The sequence below is a fragment of the Belonocnema kinseyi genome, chromosome 6, assembly GCF_010883055.1.
Source record: "Belonocnema kinseyi isolate 2016_QV_RU_SX_M_011 chromosome 6, B_treatae_v1, whole genome shotgun sequence".
NCBI classification, from domain to species: Eukaryota; Metazoa; Arthropoda; class Insecta; order Hymenoptera; family Cynipidae; genus Belonocnema; species Belonocnema kinseyi.
The window spans coordinates 141,432,731-141,444,614 of record NC_046662.1 but is presented as its reverse complement, the minus strand read 5'-3'; the positions used below and the strand labels follow the sequence as shown (position 1 = coordinate 141,444,614).

At 35.0% G+C, this 11,884-nt stretch overlaps 1 protein-coding gene across 1 annotated transcript in view; it reads right to left on the bottom strand.

Annotated features, from left to right (window-relative positions):
- Positions 1-11,884, bottom strand: part of LOC117175712 (pyridoxine-5'-phosphate oxidase-like) — a 116,329-nt gene that overhangs the window by 31,675 nt on the left and 72,770 nt on the right. The window contains exon 5 of the mRNA XM_033365481.1: positions 451-650. Coding sequence (XP_033221372.1) covers positions 451-650 — 200 coding nt within the window. The remainder of the gene's footprint in view (positions 1-450; positions 651-11,884) is intronic.

Here is an 11,884-nt window from a genome sequence, read left to right as displayed (position 1 = left end):
ATAACTCAAACAAAGCATCTTTTTACTTTGGATTTTTTTGCACTATCTGTCATTGTTCAAAATAGATTTGACACACAATGCCACTAAATGTCTGTAAGCCCCGTTCGGCTACATAATAATGGGTTCAGATTAATCCAGAACGAGCAACGCGTTTTATTGATTGAGAAAATTTCAAGCCCGTAAAGAAGAATAAGCTTACTCGGCCGTTTGCATATGTACGTTATAGATGTTCTTAATATAAAAATATACTTAAATATCTTTTGCTGAAACTCAGCTTATACCGATTCTTGAATTCAAATCCAACCAATAGATGAACAGGCGAAATTAAATTAAGCCAAAAGACTTTATCTTTTGAAAAACAATTGCCACCCCTTTTCAATGATAGGGTACAGCAATATGCTGTTTACAAGATAAATGATTTACTTTTGAAAAATGCGAAATTTTACGTACCAATAACTCGGTCGTTCAACTTTTTTGTTAAGAAATTTTTCCGACAAAACTCGTTCTCGAATCATCAATATTTCTCTTCCAGGAATCACAGTACTCTGTTTACTAGCCCACGCACCTATTTGGCTTGGAAAGGGCCTACTTTCGAAATAAAGATCTGAATCTTCAGGCGACGTTTTCTCTACTGTTCCCTCGATACGAATCTAAAAAATTTGAAGTATATTTACATTACGTTTTAATCAAAATTTTCTAGTTACAAATGGGTCATTTCAGAAATTTTTTGTAAAGTTCCATAATTATGCGCGAACACATTAGAGATTTGACTGGCGATTTTTTTAGTCTTTCGTAAGTTACGCCGAAAACTCTCATTGGGTCGGTCGTGTATCTATCACAGGTGGAAAAATGCAGGCATAAATTCACAAGAATCTTTATGTGCAATTCGGGTAGCATCTTAAAATGTGATCTTTAATTGCAAATATCTCAAAGACCGTAAAAAATACGAAAAACTGGATGAAATGTTTTAACTTTTAGGAAGCCCGCTTTTTGAGGGCGGTAGTCGCGTTGAAAGGGTCGTACGCCTGCATTTAAATATAAAAATTGTCCCTTATGATCCTTAATAGCAGGAAACGTTCCTGGAACATTCAGCAAGAACCGTTGGAACGTTTTAGAAAAATGTAAAATGCTCACCGCTTGGGAACATTCTACTGGGACCTGAGGGATACCTTCCGTTATTGTTATTTTCAACAACAATTATCTTGTAACCCGTAAGAGATAAGTAAAATTGAACGTCATTTTTTGGATTGAGTACCGCATATACTATACTATAATATGATATGCATATTATAAACTAACATAGATTTTGACCTATCTCGTACGGATTACGCGATATTAATTGATAATAAATAACAAGAACGCTCATTTGTGTTTGGAATGTTTCAATGGAACGTTCCCAAGCGGTCACTATTTTCTTACTTATTTCAGTCATTCTTCCAGTAAAACATTTCTCCGTGTATCGTACTGTACAGGTCTAGTGGGCGATCGAATACTTTAAGGATTCTCAACGCACAGAGTCCAATAAAAAAGTTATTCACGAAAACATAAGAGATATACGTACTGTAATACACTTTTTTCAGTTACTACCCAAAAATTAAAGAATTAAAATACATAGATTTTTAATAATTTATTGAATTCTTTTTTTTAACTGAAATGGGGACATATGATTTTTAATAGAGTTAAATAGTAATATAATAGTATTTTATGATATGGATAGGAGACTCTCCTGAACTCATAGTGTACACATAGAACCTAACTATAGCTATCTCTAAATCAGGGATTGAGGGCCAAATGCTGTAGGAGGGCTCGACCAATTCCTCACGGACTCCTCTCCTGTTCATTATTTCCCACACCTAAGAACTATAAGGGTCTATTCGCGCTCATTAAGGTATCAACATTCGTGCGTGGTAACCAGAGACTTTCAAATAGTTTAAATAGTTTTTAGGCTCAGCTCGGTTGCCCTCACGGATCAACGATTAAATTTCCAAGTCCAAAGGGTGAATATTTTGTTGACACCACAAATTTTAAGGTTTCATGAGTTCAGACTGACAAACAGTGAATTTCTGACAAAAATTCAATTATACTTTTTTTAAATTCGAACGCTGACAATATCGAAGTTACATAGGGGCCCCCACAGGGGGCCTAGCTCGGTTGCCCTCACGGATCAACGTTTAAAATTTTTAAGCCAGAAGGTAAATATTTTATATCCTAAAAAATGGACATAAAAAAATAAGTTTAAAAATATGATTCATGCGTTCTAAAATTTCAAAAAACTTTAAGTACAACTGTCCCGAATACAACTTTTTTCCTGCTTTTTCTTGAAGAAAAATTCTAAGTTATGTCTTTATGAAAAATCGTGACTGTTTAGAAAAATTTACATTTTATGTCAATCTTAAACGTTGTAAAATAGTAGAAAACAGTTAGAAACCAAAGCTTACACCAAAGTCTAAAAAATGTTGTTATTAAGAATTTTTTCAAAATTCACGATCAAATTTGTGAGTTCCGCCGTTAAAAATTTTAAATGCTTATAAAAAATTACATTTCTTGTCATTGTAAAACGTTGCAAAGTAGTCTAGAACGGGAAAAAACGAAATATTACGCGAAGCAAAATTGTAATCGAATTAAATTATGTATTTAATAATCATTTTATTGATATACCTGTTAAGAATTCTTGTATTTTACATTTACATAACGTCGTATAATAATAAATATATAAAAAAAGAGAGCTTAAAATTTGGCAACTTAATTTTTCTGAACTGTAGCTTATGAGGATGACTTTTTCACCGAGATTAGGTATAGATATGTAGGTTCGATACCCTGTAGCGTTAGAAATTTTATTTGTAATATAATGTTTGAAAATGTAATATATGTATTCACTCTAAACATGACTATTAATATTTTCAGTCAAAATACTTTCAATCAATCAATATTTATTTTTTAAATACCTTTTTTGTCATATCGTTAGAGTATAGCAATACAATAATAGTTAGCACTTACGCAGCAATGAGCCCATGGTGAGTTTTCTGTTGGGATAGTACTGTGTCAGTATCGATATCCAGTTCTGGTATAACACTGACAGCCCAGTAGAAAATAGTATTATCATCCCAGAGATATGCCAGTACATGTGCCAGCACTGCCAAAAAAAAACAAAGAAGGCTTTCATGATGGCAACCGTGAGGGATCCACGAGGGAAATCCATCTTGGACCCCTATGGATTAACATGTCGATGCCAGGAGGGACGTCGCCTGGATTGTCCTCATGGATCCCACAAAGCTTAAGGGCAATCCATGCGGGCCCCCTCAATTTTTCCACACGGACAAGGCAAATGAATTCATAAAAAGATGATTATATCAGGTTTATCATAAAACTTCATATTAAATTTCCAAAATTTGTCCCTGATCAATTTTTCATTTGCCGTGACCATTAATATGCTTTTTAGTCAAACGCGAGTTAGTCACTGCTAGAACTGCAGGCCTACGCAGTTTCTCACGGGGACAGAGTGAGAGCGGTTGCGACTTTATATATATTGTAACCTGTAAGTTATAACGGCTAGTCTAAATTTAGGCGAAACAACTATCTCCTACGCAAGTCCTCAAAAAGGATGCCTTTCACAGGAGAAAGACGAGAGCGCAGACTCCAACGATTACCACACGTACGATGTTATGTAAATTTGAGAGTGCGTGGGAGTGAGAGGATATCAAAATAGCCTTTGTGCCATTGTCTTTCTTAGATAACGTCATAAATAAAGATAGAGACTAGTTCCTCAACTTAACATAAGAGTCGATGACCTTATCTAAATTTAATAAATATTCGTATATTTTATAATTCTAGAAATGCAATGAGCATCTAAGTTTTGTTAATGTGAGAACTTCATTTAGAAATTAATTAAAATCATGTTGGGAACACCAAAAGGAAGCACAGCCACGCACATGCTATGCTGGTAGATGGGAGAGGTTTAATCAGAGTAATTCCGAGCTCCCGAATAGAAGTCTTAATGAAAAATATATTTAACGAAAAGTAATGAACAGCTTATACATAACTTGAGTAAACTTTCGGAAACCGCGATAAACTCGCTCGGTTAATATGGAATACGCTCACGCTCGGTTCATCGCTCACGGACTCGTTTCCAGGTCTTGTCTCGACGATTCGCAAGCGACTGACGCTCCTGCTCTTGGTTCACCCAAAAGACCCTTACGCCCTCTTACGGGTGGTGCCAATATTAATATTCATTTGAATCGCTAACAATCAATTGAATAAAAAGATTGGGAAAATAAAATTAAAATAAAAGCCAATAATTTTAGAGAGATTATATGATTTTATATTCTTTATTAAAAATCCTTTTTCTATTAGCATCGAGCTACCTTTAGAACCAAGAGAGTTAATTTTCTAGATGTGTAAGGATTGAGTGTTGATACTCACGAATAATAAAGAAAAGTTGTATGTTTCACACCGAGTTACCAAAGAAGCGATTACTAGGTTAAAAAACGCATTTAGCTCAGGGTTTATTTGCCAAATGTATAAATATCTTAGCACAGGTTTATGGAATAAAAACCATGTTTTTAATGTAAACAAGAATTTTATCCTTTTCTTCAGCGATCCCCTTTTTCAGTTATTAAAGGTAATTAGAATTCTGATGACAATTTCGAGATTGCATCTATTTAGTTAACTTAGCATAACAATTGCGGGTTACAATTGGCGCCCAACGTGGAGCCCTGAGAGTTGAACAAAAGCGTAAGATTCTTAGTTGAAAGAAAATTGTATTTTACATAAATTCAAAAGAGTAAAAACATGAAAAATCGCGTTGATGCATTTTTCCGTGGTGATAAAAATTGTACGCATGTATATCTACCGCCACCAACAATTTAAAAGAACGTGCCATCGGGAATGGCCGAGCTTCATAGAATGTTCAGTGATATGAGTCTAGAAGGCAAAAGTATAGCTAGGTTGGACAAATGGTTATCAGAACATAACAGGAAGTTAAGCCAACAGAAATTCGCCTGAATAATAGACAGGAATTAGCATTAAAAAGAAAAATGAAAGACAGTAAATGTATCAGTGAAAACAGAGAGGTTCGATATGAACAGTATACGATTATTTATGTTAATAATGGACAAATTACGGTAGTGACCGAAATTAAAATCATTTTACGCGACATTTATAGTGTTGTGAGCGATTTAAATGAACAAACAAATTCTGAGAGTGAAGCGTTCTTTGCATTTCACGGAGAATACACCGCGATTAGAACATATAAAGAAAAGATGATGCTGAGGAGTGGAACTTTAGATTTTGAATTTTGTCGACATCATACGATCACACGATCATATGAAAAATGAAAAGTGTTCCCAAACGGACAATGAGTGACGAAACATTTATTTTCACTTACCTTTCTAAAGTAGACTTAGCAAAAAGACCAATTTTTTTCGATTGAAAAAAACACTAGAGAAAGCAAATGCAAATCAAAATGAGCCAAGCAATTCTCCGTTCCTGAGATTATGGATGATGTCCGCAGTACATTCTCTGAAGTAATTAATCTCAACTCCGAGAACATCTGGACCTTAATCAACCAGAGACTCAAAGAATTGGAAGAACGTACGCAAAGGAGACTCGAAGCGGACCAAAGGCTGCGAGAATGCCACGCGGCCGAGAAAGAAGAAGAGCTACAGAGAAAAAATGGTGGCGCTAGAGAGCTGTGTAAATTGCTCATTAATGACCACGACAAACATCACACAAAGCATCGAGGATAGGGAGGAAAGGATGCAGGCTGAAATAAATCGGCTAGAGAGCGCCCAAGCTCGTGTGGCCGAACGAATAACAGGTGTTAAGAATTCTGTGATTGGAGTTTCTCCACACTGTGAAATTTCTTCGATCGTTAATATCAATAATGAGAGAATGTGTTTTATTCTGGTCATACGGTCCAATATAAATAAAAATGGATTCAGATGTCAATGAATCTTTATTCGTCAATTTTAATTGATATACCCAACGTATGTTTCAACCTACTTGCAGGTCTTCTTCAAGGTAATACATCACCTAATCTAAATTTTTTTAACAATATTTAATACATTTGAAAGAATTAACCAATTTTATTTGGAAAAAAAATTGTATTGTGTATAAATTTACCTATACAATTTTAATATTAAAATCCAAAACAAGACATTTCAATTGTGCTTTATTCCTTACAAAGTAGCATAATTTTGGAGTGAGCCCATTTTGCTAATTGTCAGAAGTTAAATTTTTTTTTGTATACATAAATTGAAATGTCCTTTTTTTAATATAAGACATGCATATAACAATTTTCAGATTTGAAGCCTCAGAATTAAAATAGGCTCCAAATTAAAAAATATTAACTACATTTTGAAATCAATTTTAACCACAACAGTTACTTATTGTTAGGAAGGACAAACATGGACTAACGAATACATAAGAAATAAAGTCAGTTTTACATGAGTAATTAAGAAAGGGCGATTTTTAAATGGAGAATTTAATGAAAAGTGCGCCAAAGTAAATTGAATTAAAATTTTTTTTAAATGATGTAATAATTGATTTATAAATCATTTTTTATAAAATATTCTGATAAATTTTATTTACATTTAATATTTCAGTTTTCAAACTGATGGCATTTTTAATAAACTTATTTATGAAAATAGACGCTAATATTTTTATTTTTCGAGTATTGTTTTCACGAACTAAAATTTTTATATTATTAATCTCAAAATCAAAATAGGGATCAAATTGCCATGCATGTTGTGACAAACCAGTATTTTGATTGCCTAATTCACAATCACGTTTGTGTTCATAAATACGAGTTTTTAATCTCCTACCCGTCTCACCAATATAAATCTTATTAAAACCTTTACAATTTATCATATATACTAAACCAGACAAGTTTTCTTTATTATCTTTGTCTTTATTTTTAAACTTCTACCTCTGAAGGAACCCGCGTAGGAACAATTTTTCCAGAATAACTCTCTAGAGCAAATATTCCTACACAGGAACCTATACAGGAATAATTTCCAGAACGAAACTCCACAGTAGGGGAGTGTGAAAGCGATCAAACTAGTCGAATCATTTGAGCTGAGCAAAAAAAAATTACGGGTTGACATCCCAAAAAAGTAAAAAGAACATTGTTTGAAATCGGTGAATATCTTCTGTTCCCTTTTTTGATTTGAAAATCTAAATTTGGAAAATTCCAAAAAATTTCCCTATTGCTTCGAAAATTATAGCGAATTTTTTCTATGTACAATTTTTGCTACTGAATAATAATAAAATTTTTTCTTGCTTAAGGCTATGTGATGAGTATAACAGCTGATCAAGTCAGCCCTAAGATCAATATTTTTTTACCCATATTAAAAAATAAAAGTTTAAATAACGCGGAAATTTTTTCGGGAAATGTTAATAAATACTAAAGGATCGTTTGTGGCTTTGCAAAGAGTTGGAGGGAGAAAAAAGTTTATTTATGCAAATAATGATTATCGACGGACACATTTAGGTTTTACAGCAGAAGTTTGACTTTTAACTTTCTCTGATGGTAATCATGCAATCTGTTTCACGTACAGACCCCTAGGAGTTCGAAGTTGTCTACTCGCTGCGCTAGTGCTGCTTTGACACAGCTGATACCAGACTGATACGTATGTCAGACCAAATATGTTTATTTGCATTTCAAGTTCAAAGATGAGTTTTTGCATTATTTGTGCATAATGTTCGTGAGCGATTTTTGTTGTTTTGTTTTTGACAACATTACAAGTTGCCTGCAGGGTTTGACGACAGCACGGTCGGTATTTCTCCAAAATAGGAATGAAAAAAAAAACTTTTTTCACTATTATAATTATTTGTGACCAGAGGCACATTCATGCATGCCTTCTATTTATCCTGCCAATTTTTTAACGCGATATCTCATTCCGTGTGGACGTAAGTTGGGAAAGAAGACTTCCAATGGTATTTTCTTCAAAAAAATTTTTTCTCAAAATTTCCACCGGAACAAAACAGAGATTTGGGCGTTATTACCGCCTCTTTTATTTCGCAAACTTACAGAACGATAAGTCATTTCGTTTAGACGTAAGTTGGGAAAGAAAAATGGAAGACCAAGTTTGGTCACGTGACCCTCTCGTCACATGGCCTTATGAACTTCCTAATTAAAAAAGTTGACATGGAAAAAAACGAATTTTTCTGTCGACAAATGCCTGATTATTGTATTTGTTAAAAAATTCATAAAATTGATAAAAAAATTATGAATTTTGCTGGAGTTATCATGAACTTCCTGATTAAAACAGCTGACATAGAAAAAAACTAGTTTTTCTGTGGACAAATACCTGATTAATGCATTTGTTGATTGAATTTGTTTGAAGAAATCATTAAATTTATCAACTTATTATGAATGTTGCTGAAATTGTCATGAGGTTCCCAACTGAAAAGACTGGCATTGAAAAAATCGAATTTTTCTAACGAAAAATACCCTAATAATGGGTTTTTTTTTTATTAAATTCGCAAAAAAATCATAAGATTAATCAACTAATTACGAATTTTTCTTAACTTTAGCACAAATTTTCTAATTAAAAATAATTAACATCGAAAACATAAAATATTTCTGTCGAAAATGCCTGATTACTGCATTTTTACATTAACTTCGTTTATGTTTATATTATAAACAAAGTTAATTCAATCAACCATTTTTACTGTTATTGACAAGCACCGGGCACTTCAAATAGAAGAAATGGCCATTTTGTTCGTCATATGTGTTTATTTATAAAAAAATTGCAAACCTACTTCAGAAATCAAGCTCAATAACTCCCTTGTAAATCTTATTAGCTTTTTTTTTCTAACTTCTTTGTCCAAATCGGTGAATATTTGTGGGCTGTATGTTATTTTAAACCAAAAAAGTCTTTTTTTTTACATCTTTCAAATACTGTGAAATAGATGAATGAAAAAATGTAATTTTCCATTATTTTTCTATGCTGTCAAAATTTGAATTTTCGATTTCTCAATAAAATTCAAAAAGTTGTTATGATAATTTTGTAGGGCATTCAAAGAGAAAAATTTTTCTTCTCTTGACTTTTTCATATCGTGCGTTATTTGGCTTAAAATGTCGATGTTCGTGTGTTTTTTGGAATTTTGTAAAGGCTATAACTTTAGTAAATTTTGGTTTTATAAAAAAAAGCTATAAGGATAAATCGTTCGCCTATTTGAATGCTATTAATATCCATACAGAAAATATTTGAATTAAAAAAAAAAAGTGGTCTCAAGCATTTCGAAAATACGATCACTTTTTGAATTTTTATCCAAGATGGCTGGCTAAAGAACTTTACCTTTATTTTAGAACAATAAAAGAGTATACCAAAGGCCAATACAATCTGTCAATCGTAAAAACCTGTTTTTCGGATTCAGGGGATCTCAAAACGTGGACATTTACCAAAAACGGGGGGCGGGATCAAATTTTACACGAGTCTAATACCTTCTCTAGATGAGAATGTAAAAATACTTGCTTCCCTAATAACGAGGAAAACTTACATCCCCGAAGACCCTGAGCTTGTCGACGGAAGCGCTATACGACACCTTCGCGTAGGGGAGAGCTATACATACTTGGGCGTGCCACAGAGCCGCATTCAGAATATGACATCTATAAAGGATGCTTTTCGAAGCAGGTACAAACGTCTCATCCGGCAGATTTGGTCTTCTGAACTTTTGGCGAGGAACAAAGTATCTGCAATAAACAATGCTGGCCGTCCCGATATTGCTCCATCCATTTAGAGTGGCTCCATGGACGAAGCATAAACTCAGATCCCTTGATATCGGGACACGAAAGGTTATGCACATGAACAAAAGCATGCTCCTTAAGTCTTTTGTTCCGCGACTTTATATCTCACGCAGTCAAGGTGATCGCGGGATATTAAATCTTGAATGTCTTCACAACAGGATTATTCTGGGTACATCAAATATAGTCGCAAACGGACGAGACCCTCCTCTCCAAATGGTCAGGAAGGGTGAAGAATGAGGCAAATGAGCGCTTCTATACAAAGCGGCAGAGGAAGCTTCTTTCCTTAAGTCACCCGGATGAAAGTCTAGCATGGAGCGTATCATTTTGGCAAGTCAAGACAGTGTCATTTCCAACTTAACATACCGTCGCCACATTTTGAGCAAAGACCCTGAGCATCTAGCACACATACTATCTAGTTTTCCAACTCATGCAGGAACGACCTACATCCAAAGGCATAATGCGGCACTCAGAGTACTTTATTACAATTTTTGTCACTGATACGGCATTAACCTTAATATCGTTCCTCTAAATTCTCCTAAGAAAATGGAGTCAATTGTCGAGAATGAGAAGTGTCGCATATACTGGTACTTTATATTCTCGACAATTGTTTCTGTTGCACACTTGAGGTCTGACTTAGTTCTCTTTAATTTCGAGAAACGAACCATGTTTGTTATCGAATTTTCGGCACCAGCTGACAAACACATCATAGACAAGGAGAATGAAAAGATAAAACGGTATAGAGATCTTATAAGGGTGTTGCGACGGTTATACCCGAAATATTTTGTTAAGGTAATCGACCTTATCATCGGCGCTCTTGGGGTATAGAGATTTTATAAGGGAGTTGCGACAATTATACCCGGAATATTCTGTCAAGCTAATCGACCTTATCATCGGCGCTCTCGAAGGTGGTAAGCTTTCACTGGCTAATAGCCTGAAAAGCATATCTGCGTGTCAACAAGATGCTAAGACACTTGCGGGCAAAATGCCGGTTTGAATAGTGGCCGGCTGGTGCTGCCTTTCGTAGCTTGCGCGGAATCATTGCGCCGTGTCAGTTTTCGTTCGCCCTCTGCGTCCTGTTTTCTCTGCTGGCTGGCAGACGACCGACTGTCAATACCGCCTGCCCGCTGTTTACCAGCTGTCAAATTTCGGGATCTTGTGTTACTGTGGTGATGGTGCCCGTTACTGTCGATCGAATCCCCAGGAGGTTGGCCGACGGTTCCTTGTCCTCCTGATTGGCTTGCTCACTGGCTCGGAGCCTAACCTTTGCTTTACATGACTAAAACCTACGTGGTTTTTTCCGAGAGTCAAGTATAGCATTTCTAGCGTTTCTTTAATCATAATATTTCTTAATTCTCTAGCTTATTATCCAAGTTGGTTTCTGGGCATGCGGGGTATCTTTAATATTCGCGACCACGTGACGTTACTCTACGGTTTGGGCTTCGGCCATATAAATATATTATTTATCATTCATAAGTTCGCACTGCGTGATCGCACCATTCGTGTCATCATACGTGCGATAAGTAGGACATGCGTCAAAAAACGTGCGATGTAAAACTAGTGAGTCTCGGTCCCAAAAGAGAGTCATTTCGGAATCCCGAGGGGAAAAGCAGGGGCAAGTTATTCATTTTTTCATCTCAAAACTTTTGCGCAGCAGAATATGCATCTGTGAAGGTCATTTGAACAAGAGTTGCTTACAGGTTCGAGCAACCATGAATCAGGGGAAAAACTGTACTGGCCTAATCGAAACGAATGTCATGGTTACCATTCCAGATATATTCACGGAGTTTTTTCGAGTGGTACGATTAGAAAAAGAAAGTTTGACGTGTGTGTTAGTAATTGTATCGCTCCGATCTTTAAGATTTACTGTAGCGCAAAGTTGTTCAAATAATATCCATTTATTGAAACTCTATTGAATATTCAGTAGGAAATTATAGGGTATAGATTTATGATCACAAGGGCCATTTTTTTAAACCGATTATTCTGAGTCTACTTTTCTTTCTCTTTTGAAGTGTTGATGCACTCAGTGCGTACATGACAAGCTGTGCACTTATCGCTACGAGATTACCGAGATTATCAAACAAATTACCGAACAGATCATCTGTTTAGCGACTTTTCAGTAAGGTAGTCCAACAT